The following is a 23355-nucleotide window of genomic DNA, read 5'->3' as shown; positions in this document are numbered from 1 at the left end:
CATAAAACCATTTTTGGATTTTTGGATGCATTTTCATTCAATTGGTTGAAGTGATAAAACATGTCTGAAGGTCAAAAAATGTTTGATACGTCTGCAGTGGGGTTTTTTTTTATTATTGATCAAGTTTTAGGATTTCTTGCAAACAGAGGGACACATGTTTTATATCAAGTTTGTGTGTGTGTGTGTGTGTGTCTGTGTGTGTGTTACCTGCGGCAAATCCAGGGCTTTCATCAGGGCCGTGAAAGCGAACAGGTCGCCCACTGTGTCCTTCAGCTCCAACGCAACCAGAATGATGCGATTTAAGGTGGACGCCCGCTCATCGACACTGCCTGTACATCCCAGAATATCCACAGCAACACCTATTGCCATGGTGTGATGCCTAGGAGACAGAGGTCAGGAGGATTATCATCACCAGCCAACGACAATGTCTGTTTTTGTTTCATTAAGTCAGTTTCAAATCTGATCTTTCAGTGGTGTCTGAACACTGACAGGAAGTACAGTGAATCAGTGGGTATGAGTCACTAATGATGTCATCTCAAATGTCAGTTCAAGTCAGTTCAACCTTCTTGGCTTGGAACTCCTTACAAGTACTCAGTATCTCACAAGCAAATAGCAAAGATGACAAAAATGTCTGCAAACAAACATTTTTGTGGAACAGAAATATAAACATATATATGTATACATATATATATTCTCTTTACATACGTTCTTACCTGTGGAAAGAGCCAGGCAAGCCACTTCCCCCTGTCTCCAGTCATCATGCTAAGGCTAGGTAACAACTGCTAGTTCTAGCTTCATATTTAATGTACAGACAGAAAGTGAATAAGCTTATTCCCCTAAAAATGTCGAACTGTTCCTTTAAATGTAAATTGTGAGTTTGAAGTGTGTAAAATAGCTTTTTCATGGGGACTTCCATGAGTTACTTCATTGATGCAACATTTGTGCCATCATGTGTGTGTGTGATGTGTACCTTTCCATCAGGTCTAGCCTTAGCTGTTGACCGTGCGGCAGCGTCACCAGCTCCAGACCAGAGGACACGCCCATGCGACCTTTAACCTCTGGAGTCACTCCGAGTATCCTCGCAACCTGGAGGGAACAAAAAGATTTATAGTTGTTTTATCTTCCACTCTCATTTCCATCCACTGTGTGTGTGTGTGTTGATTAGATGTAATATTTTATTTGGTTCAAGGTTGTTTTCTCTCTGAGTGATTCTCCCGTATCATGAGGATCATTTTATTGCATCAGCTCCAGGATAGAAATCTAATTCTCTGACACACACACGGAGGATCAGTGTGGAACAGCACCAGTAAACATGTTTACCTCCAAATTAGACACGTGTGTGTGTGTGTGTGTGTGTGTGTGTGTGTGAGAGAGACAGACAGAGAACAGCCTTCTGGTTTAAAACTGTTGAACGGAAACAGGTTTTATTGAAGCATCCTTTATGTTTTAAAGAAGGCTTTTTTAATGGTTAGGTAATCATTTATTAATGCTTGATAAAACAGTTTTTTATACATTAATACGAACAACATTTGTGTTGCAATAATAACTGATTTATAAAGCATAAATAAAAGTTTTATTAAGCATTAAAAAGGTTCTGGTTTCAACGTATTAGTCTTATACAGTATATTGTGTTTTATTAAAAAGTAAAGGATGTCGCTCCTGTAATGAATTATGTATGTTGTCTTTTTGTACACTGTTGTTTATTTTACTGACAATTTCCCAGATATTTAGAATGGGAAGACCAGTTACTTATTTTTTCAATGGGCTTTAAGCCCCGAAAATCAAGTTTATTGTAGTTTACAGAGAAGGAGCTTCTTTTGTTGAGAGCAAAGCTTAAAAATGACTTCCCAGTAGATTCCGACTGACATATCTGGCTGCTAATAACTTACTGCAGATTCATTGTATTTGGCTTATATGTTGGGCCTATAAGTAACAAGAAAATGCAGTACACGCAGATAGTTGTGTGTGAGGTCATTAAGAAACAATGGTGCTATTATAGTCTGTCCACTAGAGGGCACTGACAAGTTCTCAGATGGACATTTTACAGTTGAAAAATAAACAAATCTGTGTTACAGTTCTTGAAAAAATGAATTTCTGACTAAACAAATTCCAAGTATTATTTGGGTTATAAATATTAAGAGAAACTAAATAAGTGAAAATCCTTTCGAATTTGAATTTCCAATTAAAATTACCCTCTTTGCGATATAACGTTCACGAGAATGAGATGGATGAAAGGTCACAGTGACCTTGACCTTTGACCACCGAATTCTAATCACTGCATCACTGATTCGAAATGGACGTTTGTGCCAAAATTCCCTCTGGTTGTACTTGAGATGTTGTATTCGTGACAACCAAAAAACATAATGCCTCCAGCCATGGCTGACACTGCTGCAGAGGTATAAAAACACTTACCAAAAGACTTTATTTAGTATGCTAAAGCTGTTTGCTCCTGGAAATATGAAGTATGAAAGTATAAAGTGCTTTTATAGAGAAGTTAAAACTACCATTAGATAATTACACTGAGTTAAACTGTTGTCCTGTGTGTGTGTGTGTGTGTGTGTGTGTGTGTGTGTGTGTGTGCGCGCGCGTGCGTGTGTACCTGGCAGTCGGCCATGAGCAAGTGTCTGGCGATGCTGTGGTGATTGTGGCTGAGCAGCAGCTCCTTCGCTCTCTTCAGCACCACCATCTCCAACGGTTTGTTCTCCGGCGGCAGAAGTCGAGATCCGAACTCCGCCGGCTGGAACGTCGACTCCGTCTCTTCAACTGGCCGCTGGAAACTGCTCTTCTTGTCTTCCTCCTCCTCCTCTCTCGCTGCCTCCTCTTCCTCTTCCTCGCTGGTGTTTTCTAAAGCAGCGATGGCGTGATGGTAGGAGCTTCTGTCCAGTCCTCTCCTCCCTCCCGCCTCCTTCTCCTCCCCCACCTCCTCCTCTCTCCCTCCCTCCCCCTCTCTCCTCAGTCTCTCCACGTAGCTGCTGAGCGGAGGCTGAAAGTCAAGGTCCGTGATGGGGTTAGGGGAGTTTGATTCTTCCCACTCCAGCGGGCTGCAGGACCTCAGGTCTGCGGGGCTCGGCTGCAGGCGTTCAGTCCAGCCTGTCTTTGCCTCTGAGTCTGAAAACTGAAGCTCAGCAGAACTGGAGGAGCTGTGGGAGTCTGCGGGCAGGAGATGATGGAACTTCAGGGGTTTGACTGGAGGGACAGGAGGGCCTGTGGAAGAACAACAGCATTAATAGTTGCACATTTTGTTCCTCTATACTTTTGTTTATTGGTTTCTTTGAGTAGTAGTAGTAGTAGTAGTGAAAGCTCTAAATCACTACTATTTCAGTTAACAGCTAATGTGGATGCATTTTGTGCAAATTAAAGTCACCTCCACTCCTCCACGTAGAACCAAGAGTTTCCACACATGTGGAGTCCAGCGGAGGTGCAGTCAGCCTGGGGGAGGTGGGGGAGGAGTCTGTGGGGCTGCAGGAGCTGGAGAGGGGAGCCAGTGGCTGAAGGCAGGGGGAGCGAGACAGTCGGGCCAGCGGCACCTTGCTGGGTTTGGGAGGCGGTTTGGGACACAGCTGGCTGTCAGAGCCCCGGATGGCCTGGCCTGGAAACACATGGACAACACTGTCATCACACTGAATGACATTTCTTATCTCACTTCTGTGACACTGAAATGACACTGTACTTCTCATCGTCATTTATTCATTATTGTTTTTCATTGTTTTTTTTCGTCTTTTATTTCCTTTTTTTTGCTGTCATATTAAGCACACTATCACATCTTTACTCTACGTTTGACAAGTGCTGCATATATACAATTTCTGATTCAGACAAACTGAAGTGCGCAGACAGCTTCTGATTTATATAACAGCCACAATGCACTATACATCAGTATTTTGCAGGTAAATTTAAAATTTAATGGTGTGTAAAATTTACCACAGTAAAGCTGTGTAAATACAGCTCAGTGAATGTTCTTCAGGTACACAGACATACTGACCTAAGCAGCATATAAATACCAGGTGGACAGATGATCTTTAGGTTTTGATTTTCATTTGCTCTGCTATTACACAGGTTTGTGTAACAATGGATTTTAGCTTCCAGATTTACTGACCTGCCAGAATATCTCCAGGTCTCCGTGGGACAGAGGGACTCAACACTGGCTCACTGCCCGTCCGAAAGACTGGAGACTTTGGGTTGGGGCTGGGGAGGAGAGGGTCAGGAGGCTGCTGGGGCTGCGGTTTGGAGCCTGAAGAGGAGACGAGACGACCGGAGGGAACAGGTAGAGGTGATTGCAGGAAACAATACAAGAACGGAGAGAGAAGGGAGAAAATGAGAAGAATGTCAGACATTACTGATCGTAAATCTGTTGACAGAAGGGGGCCTCAAATGATGTTAGACAATCTGACGAAGACTTCCTTTGAAACATACTAAGGCCTAAAGAATGTCACTTTCCCTTACCAAGAGGCAGGTAGCTCTCTGATTGGTGGGCCTTGAGCGGACGTCTCCTCTCCTGGACCTGATTGAGACTTGCTGGTTGGCTGCCACAACGATCCTTTGACCTGAGTAAAAGGAGACGTTGAAAGACTGATGTCAATAAACATAATTGCACACAAATATGCATGAAGGAGAAATAAATCAAACCTATTTCTAATATTAATGAAAATGGTAACACAGTAAGAATAAAACACTGTTTTCCTGAGTTGTTATCCTCCTTCCCTGTACCCTTCTTTTCTTCTCTCTCTTTGTTCTCTTCTACTCTAGAGCACATATTTATCTTTTCCTCGCGCCTGCTCCATCTCTTCACTCAGACAGATATGGACTCCATACATTAAGCTCAATGTACTCGTAAAATTACACGCTTCTGTTCCTTTCAGCAAAAAAGTCCGACACCACGTCTTTATTTATAGAGGACTTAACGATACATATGGAGCACATCGTATATACAGCCCGCCGCTTGGATGATGAATGTAAACAGCTCCAGGCTGTGTGTTAAAAGCTTAAAAGCAGGAAGGGATTTAAAGGGCTGATTTAAGTCTTTCAGAGAGTGTGAGAAGAAAGAGAAACAAAGAGAGAGGATGCCTGAGTAAAGGTGGGTCTCCATTATTTAAATACAGCAGACAGCATGGTTACTTGGCCCACTACCCACTTTCTGTAAAAGGCTTGTGTCCCTTGGAGCTAAAAAGCGAAATAGTCATTCACACAGTCTTTGTCAAATCTAACAAATGACATATGCTTAATATGTGATCATGTAGAAACAACAAACACAAACATTACTGCAGCCATGGAGGAGTACTGGTGATATTCAGTGTGTTAATGTGGGTTTCTATTTGTGTACTAACCTGAGCTGGCTGCTCCGGCTCACGCTGTTGTCCCGGCAGTGTGTGCCGTCATGTGCACTGTGTGTGTTGTCATGTGTGTGTCCATTGGTTATGTTGAGGCTAAGGCGTTTTTGACGCCTCTCCTGCGCCATGAGCGCCTCTCGATGATGGCTGGACAAGCCGTACTTTTCCTCCAAGCAGCGCAGCGGCAGCGCTCGGTTAATAGGCTGAAAGATAATGGCTCCTACCACCTTAAATGAACAGAGAGAAGAGGAGATAACTACAGTGAGCACAACATATTTTCTTTATAAAGCCTTTCTTCAACAGTGGAATAGAGGATATGAAACTTACAAAACAGTATTCTTGCTGAGTTGTGGCACAAAACTGTGTCAAAAAAACATATGACAATGTTTTCCTTAAAAACAGTTTATGTGAAACAAAAACCTACCTGAGAGACAGGTTTTCTGTTGCCGACATAGTATCTTATAAGTGCAGGTACGTTGTCAAACCCTTCCCTTTCCAGCCGGTACTCAACTCTGGAGTAGGCTTCGTTCAACATCACAACCTGGAGGAGAGATGTGAAAAAGAAAAAGTTAATGATTAGTTATATTTTGGTGGTGCCAGCCTTTTGCCCAAGTGCCTATGCAACCACATGTCACAGGTTGCATATGTCTTCCAGTTGTGACCAGTTAAATCAGCGAGTAACCTTTACCTCTAAGATCAAAAAGAAATAGAAAAATAAAATAAATATCAATAATGTTTATATATAAAAGTTATTCACAAGAAAAAAGCAAATATTAAAAAACCTGATAAACCCAAATTATTTTTTGTGTTTCCAGTTTTGTTAAAATCACAGTTAATAAAAAAATGCATGTGTGATTGTCAATAAATATTCTTCAAATTGAAGCTCCATTAAGCAATACTTTTTTATATTAACACATAATCAAATAATACTGCAATTAAAAAGAGTTGCTGAGGTTGCAGATCCCACTGAGAATCAACTTCCCAGTCTGGAGCTTTTTAGCTTCTTGAAGCTTCTTATTTTAATTAATTTAATGACATTATCATAATGATATGAACAACTGAGACCATCACTGAGAGGATCCACAACTCAGACAGATCCTCCAAAATTAATGTTCAAAATGTTTACAGCCAAAGACAACCTCAGTTAGACAGACAGATAAACATGAGCACCAACAGTAGCGTCTGTTTACGTTGGTCAAAATATCTGTTATTCATTATTTATGGTTTTAGAATACTCTTAGGTCGTCTTTAAGGATGCAATCTTTCAAGTGATTCTTTCTGACAGTTTTAGTTATAAATTTACACTTTTGTTCTATTCAGTGCTGATTTTTTGTTTTATGTTGTTAGTCTGTAACTCATTGTGATTCCCATCTTGTCAGAAACACTTACAGGACATTTTTTTTATTTCAATGAGGCTTTCTTGTTTGAGTAAAAGTAAAAAATTAAATAAAATTTGCATGGGACTGTAGGTAAAATGGATTCCACTGCCATGACGAAGTATTACATCATACACTTTGGAGTATTTGACAGTTTGCTATGAATTCATACAGGTGGTCTCACCCTCTTGTTGATCTTAAAGTGCTGGGCAGCATTTCGCCACTGGGAAGTCAAAACATAATTTCCTGGACTGGACAGCGAATCACGGATCAGGAAATCTCCGTCCCGCTGCACCAAGTTCTCTGCAACCTGAGACAACACAGACGATTACATATGGGTACACACACACACACACACACACACACACACACACACACACACACACACACACACACACACACATAGAAGCACACTGTGTTTGTTTATAGTCCAAACATTTAATTAAATGTAGTAATGGCCGGCTGTTATACTCTTACCTTCTTTATGAGCTTAGTGAGGCTGGTTTGCAGCAGTTACGTAAGAGTAAGACATTAAGATATTTAAAGCTTCAGCCTATTACAGTATTTATCTAATTAGCAAATTATCACATAGATTTACTTTTATTTCTTATTACTTATCTTTCGTAGATGAAAAGCACTCATTTTTAACCCATACAGATATACACATATATATATATATATAGTATGAACAAAAAAAACATAACATAACTTTCTCAGGACATTTCAGCTGCATCTCCTGACCGTAGTTTTATTCTTAGGCCTTTGAGCTGTATACATGACAACTTTTTTTTTTTTTTTTTTTTTTTTTTTGTTTGTCAACCTACTGTTACCAAGGCTGGGAACTTTCACACCGAATGTGTGTATAAATGGAGCTGAAACAGTTTGTTGATAAATTTATGAATCAATCGTCAGATAATTAATCAGCAACAGTTTCAATAAATGATTTTTTTATTCTCTTTTAAAAGCAAAAACACCAACATGCTGAGTTGCTGCTTCTAAAATGTGAAGATTTGATGCTTTTCTTTGTCATGCAGATTAGTAAACTCAACATATTGGGATTTAGACTGCTGGTTAGATAAAACCTGCAATGGATTACATCATAAATGTGTCTTTTTCACTATTTTTTGACAAAATCCAGCAAAACAATTATCAATCAATAATGAAATGATCTTATAATAAGTTGCAGCCTTCCACAGAAACAAGACTAAGTGCAAAACTCTGTGGTCATTAACTTCAAGAAGTTATAAAACAAGAACAGATGATAAGAATTAAAAAAGCAATCACTTAATTGAATCGATACACAATAAAAGCAAAAGCAAAGAGCAAATCAAAATGATTCTTGGATAACAAATTAACTGAAAATGTTTCCTTGTCTTGTATTCATCACACTCTTGTTACATGTACTGCCTCTCTCTCTCTCTCTCTCTCTCTCTCTCTCTCTCTCTCTCTCTCTCTCTCACACACACACACACATACACAACCCCTCAAACACAGTTACAGACTTTAATTAAGCAAGTGTTTGTATAGTATATAATGGCAGTTTAGTTTAGCCAAAGGAAGCAGCTTATTAAAAATGATTACATCTCAGAGCTGGCTTTCAGAGGGAACACAAACCCTTGCTCTCTCTCTCTGTCTCACAGGCACACACACACATACACACAAATGCACACACACCATACAGAAAGAGCTTTTTATACACTGACCTTATGTTATAACCCCGACTCTGCTGCTGAGGCCACTATTTGAGCTATAATCTTTCTGTAAGCACTGTGTGTGCAGTATGGCAGTCTTATAATAGGTGATCTGGTTCAACAAGTTTTTAACCAGGCTTTTAAAGGGAGGGACTCATGACTCAGATTTATGTGTAAGTGTGTGTGTTACCTGTCTGGGTATTGCTCCGTGGTACCATGCGTGGCTCCTCGGCTCCTCGCAGTTCGTCTTTAGCTCTTCCTCCAGCTCTTTGCGGAGTTTCTCTGAAGGGCAGTCCACGATGAACTGATCCCTGGAGAACTACAATAAATACACAGAAAACAGAGCTGAATACTGTGGCTGACCTCTATGGAAAACGCACACAGAAACAGCAGCAGTGACTTCATTCATCTGCACACTGCTTTGATGACAGCTGATGTTAAACATTTCCTACACATACCCTGAATTTGAGATTAATGCTCTAAGTTCAACAATGATGAGATGCAGACCCTCCCTATCTCTTTGACCCCAGAGAGAGGCCATAGTAGATTAATTGAAATATAAGCTAAAAAGGCATGTGAATGGCAGAAAAGGTAAAGGTAAAATGAAAGGACAAGCACAAAATTATGAATTTATGACAAAAATTTTAAACTTAAAAGGACAATATATCAACTTTTCCTGCTTTTCCACACTTGTAATCATTTTGTGAAGCCTTAGATTTATCTTGCAACCTCTCATGGCTTCTCAACCCCCAGGTTAGGAGTCACTGGTGCAGCAGACCACAAAGCAGCAACAACACTTCTTTCAGACCTTAGTCACGAAGCTCATGCCAAAGCTTAAGTAATGTTCAGCACACTTATTTTGTCATGGGTGCATCGTCTTTAAATGTTGTAAATGCATTTATTGGTGTTCATACTTCTATAGCTGATACTACTACTACCACTTATACTATACTTATATACTACTACCACCCGTGAGAAAATAAAAAACTTGAGACCTAAGGAGAAGTCAGTAATAACAGACCCTATTATAAAACCAAATTGATCAAAGGTCACCCAAAACACAGAAAGTTATAAAGCAATGGTACCAAGGCAGGTGACTGGGAGAATTGTTAGTTTAATCTTATCTGCACACCTGGCAGATGATGAAATGGTCAATCAGTCAGTTTAATGCCAACAGAAAGTTTGGAAAATTGAAAAAAGTGAAGGACAGAGCGAGCTGGTAACAACCTGACAGGATGCAGAGTCAGCACAACCACCTGCACCACAACGCGCACACACACAGACACACACCAAACACACACACTTACATGACAGCTGCTGGGTCTCTGCAACGCTCCCTCTTTCTCCATACCTCAAATACACACTTCATATCAAACACATATAAAACATCTCGAGTGTTAAACAGCTCACTATCAAACACACACGAGTCCTTGTCTCAGGCGACATGCTCACACACTGTCTCTATCTTTCTTTGTCCTCTGTGATTTTCCTTTCTTGGCTTTCCATCCTGACCCCACCCAACTGCCCAGACCTGCCTCCATACACACCCTCACCTGACGTACATAAACACACACACACACACACAGTGAGGTGACGCCAACACACTTCCTTGAACTTTCCCCTGATAGCTGACAGGTGAAAGTTAAAGTCACATGTAGTCAGTAGTTTGTATTTCCATTTCTTCTGTGGTCAGTGTTGTACTTGTTTCACTTGGTAAGTAAAGCATCTGTACAAGACAGCTTTTTAGCAAGTTGTAGAGAAGTGGTGCATAATAGTTCACTAACTTCTATCCCCAACAACCCAGCCTACCTGTGTTGTCTGTCATTAGTCATTTACCTCATGCTGCAATCGTCTCTTAAGACACTGAATATCAGTACTGTTGGGATTTTCCCTGCTTCATGGTACCTTTGGCTGTACAGGGTAATTCTAGCCATTGCAAACAATGATCTGATTCTTCTGCTACAGGGAAATACAGTCAATACTTGTGACAGTACTTCCATGAATATGATCTGTATTTACATTGGTCCACTGCCAAACAAAAAAAAGGCCAATCAATGTTTTTTTGTGGGCATGCGGTGTCACGTTAGACAAGTTAGTCTGGCTTAGACACACAAACTGATCTGAACTCATGCACCTGCTGTTGTACAGTATAGCATGTCCAGTAAAACTATCCTTAATCATTTTAAAAGGTGCATCCTCTTATTCTGCCACATACTGTATATTAAAATATACAAGCAGATCCATGCTGACCATAGCTGGTTACATTAAAGCTCCAATAAGGGATGCAGCATCTGAATCAAAACACCCGCAGTCATCAGAAACAAGTGTTAGAAGTGCTAATCCTACTGAGAATCAACATCTGTCTGTAGCTCTATAGAGGCTTCAGCCAAAAGGACAAAGAGACAGTCTTTTCCATTACTTGGAACATTATAATGGGGGTAAAACAGAAGTGAAGAATTTGACAAATGGAAAGAAAAAGGGACCCAAAGGGACTGTTCATGTGGTTGTTTGCATTATAAGACATTAAAGCAACATATCTTTCTGGAAGTTTTACGCTTTTCTTTATTTAGGTTAAAATGCTATTAATAAGCTGATGGCACACTAAAATGTAAGTGAATTATTATTGGTAGCAGGTCGACACGCTGCTGTAAAGAGACCTTTAAAAAGGGCCAGAGGATACTGAATGTTAAAGCCTTGAAGACTCTCTGAAGAAGACTTTGATCCAAACCTGCGTGAATGAGGAGGTTCAAGGCAGACTGGGCTGTTAGAGTGCTGACTTTCAACACACACACACACACACACACACACACACACACACACACACACACACACACACACACACACACGCACACACACGGAATTATTGAGCCATGTACTTGAAATTGGAAATCTGTCTATAAGCGCCCCCATGAAACTGAAACCCTGTGCATCCTTTCATCTCTATACGCTTGTTCTCTCTCTCTCTCTCTCTGTGGCTCCTCTACCTCTCTTCTTTATATTTTCTATGTCTCTCTAAAGTCATTACAATAGACCCCTCTGCCCTCAGTCTCCACGTCTCCATACGTGACAGGAAATCAGCGTATCCTATTACAAACCGAAAAACAATAGAGCAGAACACAACAGGCTCTGTGTCATAATGCACATGCACTGATTTTGTTTGTTTGTAGTTTGAAACAGAGATACCGACCAGTGCAGCCTGACTTGTGTCATATGACTGTGTGTGTGTGTGTGTGTGTGTGTGTGTCTTGGTGCAGCAGTGGAAAGCACTTGGAGCTGTATAATTGAGCCATCATTCAGTCACATGCTGCAGCTGCATTAATTTCACTGTATGGAATTAGATGCCAAGTAATTTGACCACATGAAAATATTTTCTCTACATTTTTTCACAAACAACTCAATAAATAAATAAACTATGAAAATTTGAATGTAATTATCATTTGCAATAGAGACATTGTACAGTTTAAACATTATTTTTCTTTTTCTTTCCTTTTTTTAAATGTATTTCTTCAATGTAACCTTATGGTCTTTATGGCATCATCTGTTCGTTCATTTATTTCATTATATCTGGAGAATAGTGAGGCAGTTAGTTAGGCTCATTTATTATTCATTCATTCAGTTGATACTCAACCTTTTATTGTACATTTCATTATTCTGCTTTTTAAAGCTTTAATTTCCCCAGTGAATCATGGAGACTATACAACAGCATTGCACATATGTATCAGCATATAACTTCTATTATCAAATGTTATTTGGTGTTCTGTGTGTTGCAAACTTCATTATCAATTCTTATTAAAATCATTTTAGGGGTTCAGGTGGGCAGAGAGGAGGAAGAAGATGTACCTAAAAGTTCAAAAGGGTAAAAACGAAAGGTTGAATCACCTTTATTTTGTTTCACTTTTTGTTTTGTTTCTATATTCTTTACACATTGGTTAAATTCAGTATGTCACACCCATTAACGCAGTGTCTGGGCAGCTTGCTTTTCCTGTTGTACCAGCATTACACAACAAATCTAGTCTGAGACGAGCTGAAGTGGATAAACTGAAAGCATAAAAGCTGATGGCTGTATTAACTTAAGTTTATTTGGCTTATGCGGGAGCTCTAGTAAACAACAGATGCAATATGTCTGCTGTTTTTGTTATGGATTACGTGATTTACATTCATTACAACAACAAAATGTTTTTACACCTGCGGCCACACGGCCAACAGGACTGAAGAACAGAGCAGTGCTGTAGTGAACAGGGATGCATGGCAGTATGGAGACAAGGATGTAGGAAAGAAAGGATGACTGGAGGGAGGGAATGGATGGATTCTGTAGCTAAGGAAGAGAAAGATGCGTGAAAATAGATGAAGGGAGGAAATAGAAGAGAAGGGGAGAGATGGAAGGAGTGAGACAGAGGAGGAAAGGAGTGAGAAATAAAAAGCGATGGAGATGGTGGATGGCAGTGTTTTTTTATAGGCCGGCCTTTAATAAGACCCTGCAACATGATGTCATTCTCAGAGAGCAGCTGCATTTATACTGTACCACCCTGTGCATATGGACCACAACACAGCACAAACAGCACAGTGGACTGTGCCGACCTGCATGTCTTTCCAACATCCTTATTTCCTTTCCTCTTCCTCTCCTCTTCTTCTTCTTCTCTCATTTAAAAACGTTTCCTACTTGAGCGACATAGTCAGACACCTTCATTAGTGAATGACTGCAGATAAAGTCAAATATCTCCAGTGACATTGAGCCCAAGTGCACAAACGTCATCGTCCCGTGATACTGACTGAATCTATGATCAGAATAACTTAGATTAAATTTAACTCAGGGGTGAAGGTGAGTGTTAGTAGGAGTACTGCCAGAGGTGGAAAGTAACCACGTATTGAATATTCACTACAAGTACAGGTACTTACATGCTGAGTATTCTCATTTTTGAAGAGTTTGTACTTTCCTTCAAATCAAATGTGTTTGTAGGCCAATGCGGAAGTTGGGGTCATGGTCAAAAATCCAGTGGATTTTTCCCATTGGATTTTGGAATATTGCGGAAAATAAACTCTGTGGCAAACAAACCTTTATGGTACTTGGCATGTTTTGTTCAGCAAGATAATCTTCATAAATAGACACCACTTTTATGATTTTTAAAGTGTAAATGCAATCGCCAGAAGTAAAAAGCTAATGTTTGACTATACACAAAAGACAGTCACTACTACACTACAGTCGCATATCTTAATGTCCCTACCACAATGAAGCTTTAAAGCCGTGTTCAGTGTAATGACATTATGTAGTCTCATTTAGCCACTTGTTAGCAGCTGCCTTTTTAAAGACAGCTCATGCATTGGAAATTCAGGAGTGAGGTATTTACAGACATATTTTATATTGTAGAACAAACGTGAAAGTCTTTTAAGCTTGTGTGAACCACAGACCTTATTTCAGGCAGCCAAAGACCCATGTAAATAACCTATTGACCCTCTATTCCTATACTGAGTTACATATAAAATCCCTAAAATTTGAAGATGCATCTGGGCTCAGTACTCTTACAATATAATGACCAATGTAAATACATTAGTTGAGGTGAAGATGAATCCAGTGGGTTTAAATCAAGCACAAGATCATTGCCATCCACTCTCAATGCCACTATTTCTCTCCAATGTCAAAAAACACTGACATGCCATAAAAGCAATCTCTTACTCAGCATTAACGTGTAGCAGTTTTTCAGACCAACAAAAACAAAGGCCATTGTTCTAAAGGATTTCAACAGTGATTGGATTTTCTTTGGATTTCCTGGATTTTACAAGAATAGAAAGCATTTTCTTAAACTCTTGAAAGGTTTCTGTGTGTACGGTAGGAGATGATACACGAGTTCAAGGCCAGGTCTTTTTTGTTTTGCTGTGTCAATCCAGTATGAGCTGGCAGGGACCAATCAGAAGCAGCAGACAACTCTGTAAGCTGCTTGTCCTGTGAGTTCAGCGAGGTAAAGACAAATAACCTTTAAGCATTATATCTCTGATTCCTCATCTCACACACACATGTACACATGCACACACTAGTGGACATTATAATCCCTGTTTCACCCAAATCCTTTATGTGCTGTATTATGATGAGAGGAAGCACTGAGCATCAGATTCTTAGATGACACCATTGACCTGCAGCTGATGTCCTAAATCAGATCAATTTAAATCATGTTAACAGAAGACAAAGTGGCCCAAAGAATCCGTTTTTGCAGGTTTAAATGACTTGAGATTTTTTTCCACCAGAGCCATCACCCTCACCCTCACCATTAAAATAACAACAGCTTGGTCTGCTGTTTATCTGCTATTTCCTCTACTCTTTTCTTTATCTCTTCTCTCCCTTTATCTCTTCTCTCTCTTTATCTTTCTCCCTTTCAGTTTCTGTCTCTCCCTCTTCTTGTGGCACTCTGTGTTTCTTGCCATCTCTAGCTACTGAACTGTGTGCATCCATCCAGCTGTCAAATTAACTCAAAGTGAAGTTTTGAAAAGTCACAACATGAATACAAACTGTCAGCGGTGCAGCTACTTTGGAAAACACATCGAGGGGGTAAGTAAAGAAAAAAAACTTCTGGATGCTGCATGATTATTCAGCAAAAACATCCATCTCCCCACCTTTCATCACCTATGAAATGTTTCGCAATACTGAGGAAATTCTATGAAATGTTATTGCTTCTCCTCAGCTTTTTCAGTTCAATACAGTCTGATAATAAATAAAGCCTCAATTCAGAGTTTGTGTCTCTTATATTTGATTGGCTGTGCAGTCTTAAAGCTGTGGGAATAAACAAAAGCTAATAACTCTGAATCTTTTCATTTCTGGATCTCAACATCTTGGCTCCATCATCACAGCATCCCCACCTTTCCTGTTTACTAACAACTAGATGGATGCTTCTTCCTGTGTTTAGGCCAGGAGACATCTGACGGGTCAGACTTAGACAGCTACAGAAGGATCATCATCAATGCCATCACTGTATTGTCAGTATGTGTGTGTGTGTGTGTGTGTCTGTCTCTACAATAAATTTATCTTTTTTTTTTTTTTTTAATTTAACATTCATTTGAGACAAGGCTCCACTTCGCTGGGCAATTGAGCACTGTCCTGTTGTGATATTCTCTGAAAATCTTTTTATTCTTCACATTTGAGAAGAAGGTTGTTGTCAGTTGTTGATTCAAATTCCTGGACAAGTGGAGAAAACTGCTGATAATGGAGAAACACACACTTATAATAAGATTCCCAGAAGAAAATCAGCCTTAAACACTCCTAGACACTTCCTAGTCAGCCATTCTGAAGACAAATTTCACCAAAACTATCCACTAAAATCATTTCAAGGCTCCAAAATGTGGTGGAAAGCCTCCACAGAAGAGCAGAATTATTCGTAGCTTCACATTAATATCTACTGGGTGATTGTGGAATGACAACAACTGAGCAACTGTTTTGCTGTGTGAGACTATAGCTTTAGCTTTAGAGATTCAGTTGAATTCTGGGTCCAGTGAAAAAATACTGGAAATTATTTGCTTACAAAAGCCATCCTGAAGCACTGGGCTCTGTGGATACAGTGGGAGGGTTTTCCACCTTTAGAACTGAATATGCTAAGGGCAAAATCACTCTCAAACTCTCAGTAAATTCCTTTTCATTGTGCAGAGAGAGAAAAAGAAGCTCATGCTGCAACAAAAGATTGATGGTCTACAAACAGCTTTTTCCATCTTTCTGTGCTGTTTGTTTATTTTCGTGTGGCAGGTTTTGTTCTAATAGGAACACATGTAATCTGTATGTATACAATTACTGTACAGCTAAGCTTTCAAAAAAAAGGACATACTGTGCAACATATAAGATAATCTGCTCAATCTCCTATGTATCCTCAGTTGCTAACTGTCTTATACTGTGGTTTGGGATTCAAAATGGGTGAATGGGGTCTCTCATGACTGAGAATACAAGTGCAACTTAGTTTTGAAAAAGAAAAACAAGAAACTGGTTCTGTTCGGTTAAATGGCAACCTCCCAATGAGACAGATGGAAGAGAAAATAAAGAGGGGAGTGAGGGAAAAGGGAATGGAATAAAACCCCGGGCTCTTTGGAATCAAAAGTAAAGACATAAGGAAGACACAGATAGAGAGATAAAGACAAACAGAGAAAATAAAGAGTGAGCATGTCGGGGGAGAAGATGTAACAAGAGCCAGATAAAGGATGGATGAAACGCGGTGCTGGAGGGCAATTGTAGAGCCAGAGAGGATTATAGGACAACAACACATCGCACAAGTCCAATCGAAGTTCAATTCAAGTTCAATTTTCTGAGTACTTTAAAGACCCATCACCACCATCTCACTGCAGGTTAGCTTAACACTGAGATTTAATGTTCATTTAAGTCCCAAGAAAACCAAAAAATCTGAATCAGAATCTGGTTTATTGCCAAGCAGGTTTACACATACAAGATCAATGCAAAGACAAGAAACATAAATACAGAATAGAAGAAAACTATGGTTAAAAAAAAAATAATAATAACATTCATAAATAAAGATCTAGTGTGCAGGATTTAGTGGCATCTAGTGGTGAGGTTGTAGCCAACTGATACTTCTGTGTGCCAAGTGTTTGGGAGAACTACAGTGGCCAACACAAAAATGTGAATGGCCCCATCTAGAGCCAGTGTGATTTGTCCATTCTGGGTTACTGTAGAAACAACATGGCCGACTACATGGGAAAGGGCCCACTTTGTATGTAGATATAAATGGTTTATCCTATGGTAATTACACTAATGAAAACACTGTCATGAATATTATATTCCATTTCTGCCGACAGATGCCCCTGACGGCCCAGACACACCAAACCGACGTCAGAGAACTAGCGGCAATGAAAGCAATTGTTGTCTCACCTCACGTTGCCTGTGTCTCAGCCAAAAAGTTGCATTTGAACACAACACAAAGACTCCAGCTGATGGCCAACTACCACAAATGTTCTGTGGCTGCATGAGAGGAAATAACTCTCCACACCAGCAGACGGCAGAAGTCTGTAATACTCATTCAACTGGAAGACCGTCTTGACACTAGTTAGCCAGTTAGCACATTAACAACACAACCCAGTGTTAAAAGAACAGAGTGTTTTTACCGTGCACCAGTGAACAATACCACAAACCATCATGACACATTTTTTCTAAAGAGCTCAAGAGCTAAAGACAAATAATCTTACTTTCTTACTTTGTTTTGGTCTCATTCCCTCTTGACTTTGGTGGTTTGTTTACTTTCCTCACTTCCATTTCTCTTGTTGAGCACTAAGCTGAACTGCCAATCAGAGTGATTTCATTCACCAATGGGCTCCTACGTCACTAATTTAACATGATGAATCAGCTAAAAAGAGCCAATAGAAGGCAACGGTTTGGGGAACACTACATCAACTAGGGTGACAGACGCTCACCGGTGGCCCAACATTACCTAACGGCTGACCATCAGGTTGGTGTGTCAGGGCCTTAAATCCATACAGACTGTCCCTTTAAAAATTAGGTGCAATGTCACTGTTTAAGATAAAAGAGATAAGTTGGAATGTGCAAAAATATTTATTGTATTAATAATAAAACAAAAATGCAATAGGGGCGTTGGTAGCTTAGTGGTAGAGCAGGCGCCCCATGTACAGGGCTGTTGCCGCAGCGGCCCGGGTTCGAGTCCAGCCTGTGGCCCTTTGCCGCATGTCTCTCCCACTCTCTCTCTCCCCCCTTTACACTTCACTGTCCTGTCGATTAAAGGCAAAAAAAAAAAAAAAAGCCCTAAAACATATCTTTAAAACAAAAAAACAAAAAAAGCAATAACAAGAAGACAAACTTACTGATGAAGGTCATGTCATATGACTAAGAACTCCAGAACAGCTACTAAATGGACCTTGTGGAGAGGTTGTTTTGTCAGTGAATGGTCGTGTGCCCTTGGAAGGTCATCAGTATTTGATACATTATCTTGGTGGGTCAGTTTGTTTCCATTTATTTTACATTTGTTGATAATTAGAATGAACCAGTTGTGTTGTTATAACTATTCTTTTCTGCCTATTTTTTTTTTTTTAGATTTGATTGTGTTTCCATTTCCTTTATTAATGTCTCCGGGTTTGAATTAAACTTATTAACTATAAATCATAAGTGGCATGGGCTACAATGGAAGTCAATTGGCAAATTTATCATTAAATGAAATGAAACTGCTGCACTAAACTCTGTGCATATTTTTATCTATGTGACTGTGGATGACATCTGATCACCTTCTTGCTTACAGACCCCAACACGTGTGGCATACACTGACACCTTGCATTAACACGTGTGTTCCTTTATCCCTTTATACAGACTACATTTAACAGCAGAACAGAAGCGACCATGTCCTGGCTGATCTACAGACGGACAAACCACATCACCTCAGCCTGCTGCCCCGCTTCTCGCTCCATCCAATCAGCTTAATGGCATTCATACATTTCATTGACGTCATAAAGAAGACAAACTATCACAAGTTAGTAATTTATCATCCTCATGAGGACTATCACCCTCGTCCTGGTACCTCTGCATCTATAACTATCTCTGTCTCACCCTTGCCATCACACACTGCCCTGTCTGTCCACCAGCACTAGTTATGGATGAAGCCAGCTATATATCTCACACTCACACAGTCAGACAGTCACACAGTCGGTCATTTATGAGAGCGTCTGGTCCGAGTAATAAAAGCCTAGTGTTCAACTCACAGAGAGAGTGAGGGAAAGAGGAAGACTATTCAGTGTGATTAGATTTCGCTCAGGCTGGAAGTGTTACCATAGATTGTTTTCCACCATGCAATGTGGGGTTATGTCTTTTTAATAATGCCCCTTTTTAGTGTCTCATTGTGGACTGCACAGTTTCCTGTTTTCTCCTTTTAACAACAACAGATTATAGGAGCCCTAAAAAGCACGCTTGAAAGGAGGCAAATCTCCAAAATTTGCTTTTGTGCATGTACACACAAACTAAAACTGGGTAAGGCAAACAGAAACACACAGCACAAAAGCTGCAGCATGCAACCTGCACAAAATACCTGCACATGTGCACTTGCAAACACACTCGCCAAACAAAATTTCACACACACAAGTGCAAACACAAATATTGATATGAACAATGACACAACAAAGACTGTCAATACCTGCATACATGCTCACACACTCTCACCTTTGCAGTGATCACAGAGTTCTTGTGGTAGAAGCAACACAGAGCTGCTGTCAGGGTCTTGAGGTTGCATCTCTCCGACATTCTTCTTAACTTTTTCTTAACTGCCAGGACTAACTGGGTAACCAACTGCAGTCTGCAGCCAGCTGACTTCAGCTGTGAATACCAGCTCTAGTCACCTTGACTACACATCCGAAGCGTAACTTTACCAGCTGACAAGTCCATTAACCCCCTGCCATTTGCCTCTTCCAAGAAAAACTTCCATCACAGAGCTACAAAAACTACAGTGAGCGAAATGATTTGCAACGTAGTCAGATGTGACATTAATAAACTAGAATAAGTCAGAATCTGCAGGAGAAACAACAACATCCCCATCAGGATAACTACTGTATCTATCTCTCTCCTCCACACTCCCCTGCAGAGTGAACCCTCCACTGCTCACTCAGCTCTGGAGATCCTTTCTCACACTTTTCCCCCCTTTATGCTCCGCCCCCCCCAAGCTCCATATAAGGGCGAGAGAAAGACCAATGTGATCTGGTGCGAGCCAATGGTGTGTAGACGAACTGGGAGTGGCCCAGAGGCAAAGTCTTTTTCTTGCTCTTGCTGAAAACACATGGATGATGAATGGATGGAAGATTACACACATAGGCACACAGATAACTACGTATTTAGCATTTTACATATGTATAATATGTCATCTACACAAAATATAAGAGAGATCATTTGCATACAGGGCTGAAACTAACCATCATTTCTTAATGCATGAATTGGCTGGCTATTTTGTTGCCTTATCAGTTTATCATTAAGCCTATGATTTATTAAAATTGCTGGTTTTGTCCAACCAACAGCCCAAAAACCAAAGCTTTTAAATTTACAATCATAGAAGACTAAAAAAACAGCCTCTATCTATATTTCAGAGGCTAGAACTTTGTTGTTTTTCTTTTTCTTGCACTTTTACTTAAAAAAAGGACAAATGATTTGTCAATGGCCAATTCATGTCCTAACTTATTTTCTCATTTTCTCCCTGTCTTTGCCTTTGAGCACTCGTCACTGTGGTGTTTCTGAACTTACCAGAGATCACTCATGAAATCTCTTTGGACCTCATGTGGATGGTTTTTAATGGGCCGTCTACACCAAGAGCGATAACTCTAAATATAACTCTAATGATAATGATGTGAGCATCAACACTGATGAACGATAATGTCCTCAGTGTTTCCCACACACAGACTTTACTTGGGCTGGCCACCCAGGTACATTACTGACTGCCAAAGTACATTAGACGTAATATTTTGGCTTAAAAAAAAGTATGCATCGAAGAGAATGACCCCACCTGTAATCGATGATGGATTAATCCTTTGACTGAGCTCTGACGGTGAGCTTGACTGCCTCTTCTTGCGCTTTTATAAACTGTTTCATCAGACAGGGGTGTTTTTTTAAACCTCAGTGATGAGTCTCAGTGTCATCTGCCATTATCAACATGATTTTGATTGGCCGTCAGTGTTTCTTTTGTTCATCAGATCTCTCAGAGAGTAACCCCAACATATTGTTTCCCAGTGAAGCTGTTGTTATAATTGTGGTGTGGATACGATTTTTAATCTGATATATTTATAATTACTGTTTTAGTTATCGTTCTTGCTGTGGATGGTCCTTTAGTCTTTTCTTTAACTGCTCAACCAATGTTCTTTCACTGCTCTCCCAAACTACCTCGTTCTTCTATTTATTACAAACAAACTAAAAAAAAGAAATGAAATCACTTCCTGTGTTGGCAAAATTTGTTCTAAGAATAGCTACCAGACACTGACAACAACCATCTAAAAACATTTAATGGCAAATGGCAAGTTCACTCACTGTTGTGTACTGAAAATAATGTACAATGCTGCTGCATTAGTGTCTAGACGAGAGGAAAGAGCCAGTGAGGTGCGTGTGTGTGTCCTGCAGAGTGACGCTGATAAATAGCTGACCATTTGTGTTACTTAATGACCGCTGAGCAATTACACCCACACTGTAGTTAAGTGCCACAGCTTTCCCACCAATTCACACACACAGACGCATTACAGACACACAAACACACACACGGGCATCCAGGCTACAGAGAAAAGGACAAAAACAAGCACGTACATAGAGTACGGGCACCATCATGGACACACACAAACAGCCACATACTCAATGAAGACACATACACACACTAAGGGTGACACCCCAGCAGCAACCAGTTAAAGGAATATTCTGCCGCAAGAAAATGGAGCCACTAATTACAGTGCGAACTCTCCGAGGATCCACGGAGGAAATTCATGTAGAACATTCTCTGGGGCAACGCACACACTCACACACACTACTGCCAACCACAGTGGCCCCAAATCACCAGCTAGGCTAAATGTCCACCTTAAAATACACACATCCGTCGCTCCAGGAATGCTCTGGAAAAACAACGAGGGACAGAAATCAGCGCGCTGAGGTTCTATGTTTTCTATTTCTATCTGTTTGTTGTTTCTGTCAAATGGACTAAAGAGCGCGGAGCTGTTTCGGCAACTTCAGCAAGTTTTGTGACAAAGTGGGAGGGTAGCATATTCCATTATGTAGAATGGTAAAATTGTAATATGTTTTATTTTTGATATACTTTATTGTACAGTGGGGCTGAGGGGAGAGAAATTGTGAGTTTGAACAATGTGTATCCCCTACATGGTTACTCTGTCTTATACCTGCAACAACTGATTTTATTGGTCGACTGCCAGCAGCGGAAACAAGTCGACATATAATCGCCTTTTTAGTTGATATGGCGAACTTGATAGTTAACAGTTGCCTATTTAGACATTTAGCAGATATGGAGCAACACTGTCATTCATTTGGAGTTGTGTTTGTGGCCTCCTGGCAAATGTAATCAGTATTGACTCTCTTTTAGCTCTGTTTTTGGTCTCTACCAACCAACAAAATCTGGCTCTTTAGCTGCTAAATGCTCCACTACTATCACCTGCTGGTCTCAAACTGTGTTTGTCTTTTGTTTGGTGCTGAGCAGGTAGTGTACTTAGTGTTTTTTAGAGCTTTTTTGTTGGAAAAAGCTGCCAGCTGTGGCTGAAAATGACACTATGAGAGCAGTGAGAGTGAATCAAAGTTGTAAAGTTGCAGCAGCTAAACATTGATTATAAAGCTCTGTGTGTGGTGTGGATGACCTGAGATAAACTCTTATAGCATAGATGCCCTGACTTTAGAACAAGTGAGGTGCAGATCTGGACGATCATTTCGCATTGTCACATTGTCATTTGATATATTGTTATTATAAAAATAAAGATTAAAGCCGTTTTAAGTTGGAAATAAAGTTGTAAGATTATGTAGCTGGTGGCACCGGAGGAAAAGTCAGTGGATCACCAAAGTCATTATAGTTCGTCCTCTGGGGACCACCAATATCTGCACCAGATTTAATGCCAATTCATCCAATAGTTTCTGAGATATTTCAGTGGGAACCAAAGTGATGGAGTGACTGTCCAACATAGTAGCAGCAAGCATGATGATCAGAACAACTTATTTCTCTCTATTTTTTCAAAACAAAAAAGAAATACCCTTTTCCAGTTGTACTTTGTGCTTTGAATCAGTCTTACACAGTTCTATTAAATCATGTCTGGTGACAAATAATAAGCACAAAAGAGCGAAACATACTGCAGAACTTTAAGTCTTCTTGTCCTGCAGTTGCATGCACTCTATCAAAATCCAGTAAATATCCTACATATAGGGGCTGTAAATACATCATCTGATTTCCTGACACTGGCTGGAAGTTTGCTTGACAAGAATCAATGGTATGATATCAGCCTTAGTCTCAGCGTCACTGTCCTTATGTA

The 23355-nt window shown here is 40.1% G+C and overlaps 1 protein-coding gene across 3 annotated transcripts in view; it reads right to left on the bottom strand.

The window, feature by feature from the left end:
• bcar3 (BCAR3 adaptor protein, NSP family member) overlaps nucleotides 1-23355 on the bottom strand; it is a 48956-nt gene that overhangs the window by 2691 nt on the left and 22910 nt on the right. The window contains exons 1-11 of one of the 3 annotated variants that reach the window (XM_050055405.1): nucleotides 19529-19934; nucleotides 8582-8710; nucleotides 6885-7010; nucleotides 5749-5865; nucleotides 5322-5551; nucleotides 4441-4541; nucleotides 4094-4228; nucleotides 3365-3589; nucleotides 2600-3204; nucleotides 971-1086; nucleotides 208-379 (exon numbers count right to left, since the gene is read on the bottom strand). In XM_050055405.1, the coding sequence (XP_049911362.1) occupies nucleotides 208-379; nucleotides 971-1086; nucleotides 2600-3204; nucleotides 3365-3589; nucleotides 4094-4228; nucleotides 4441-4541; nucleotides 5322-5551; nucleotides 5749-5865; nucleotides 6885-7010; nucleotides 8582-8710; nucleotides 19529-19609 (2037 nt within the window). In that variant the 5' untranslated portion in view covers nucleotides 19610-19934. Of the gene's footprint in view, nucleotides 1-207; nucleotides 380-970; nucleotides 1087-2599; nucleotides 3205-3364; nucleotides 3590-4093; nucleotides 4229-4440; nucleotides 4542-5321; nucleotides 5552-5748; nucleotides 5866-6884; nucleotides 7011-8581; nucleotides 8711-9698; nucleotides 10112-19528; nucleotides 19935-23355 lie in introns of those variants that run through there. The other 2 variants (XM_050055406.1, XM_050055404.1) reach the window with 2 other exon arrangements.

Source organism: Epinephelus moara, chromosome 10 (assembly GCF_006386435.1).
Source record: "Epinephelus moara isolate mb chromosome 10, YSFRI_EMoa_1.0, whole genome shotgun sequence".
Taxonomy (NCBI): Eukaryota; Metazoa; Chordata; class Actinopteri; order Perciformes; family Serranidae; genus Epinephelus; species Epinephelus moara.
This window is presented reverse-complemented; position numbering and strand designations above follow the sequence as displayed.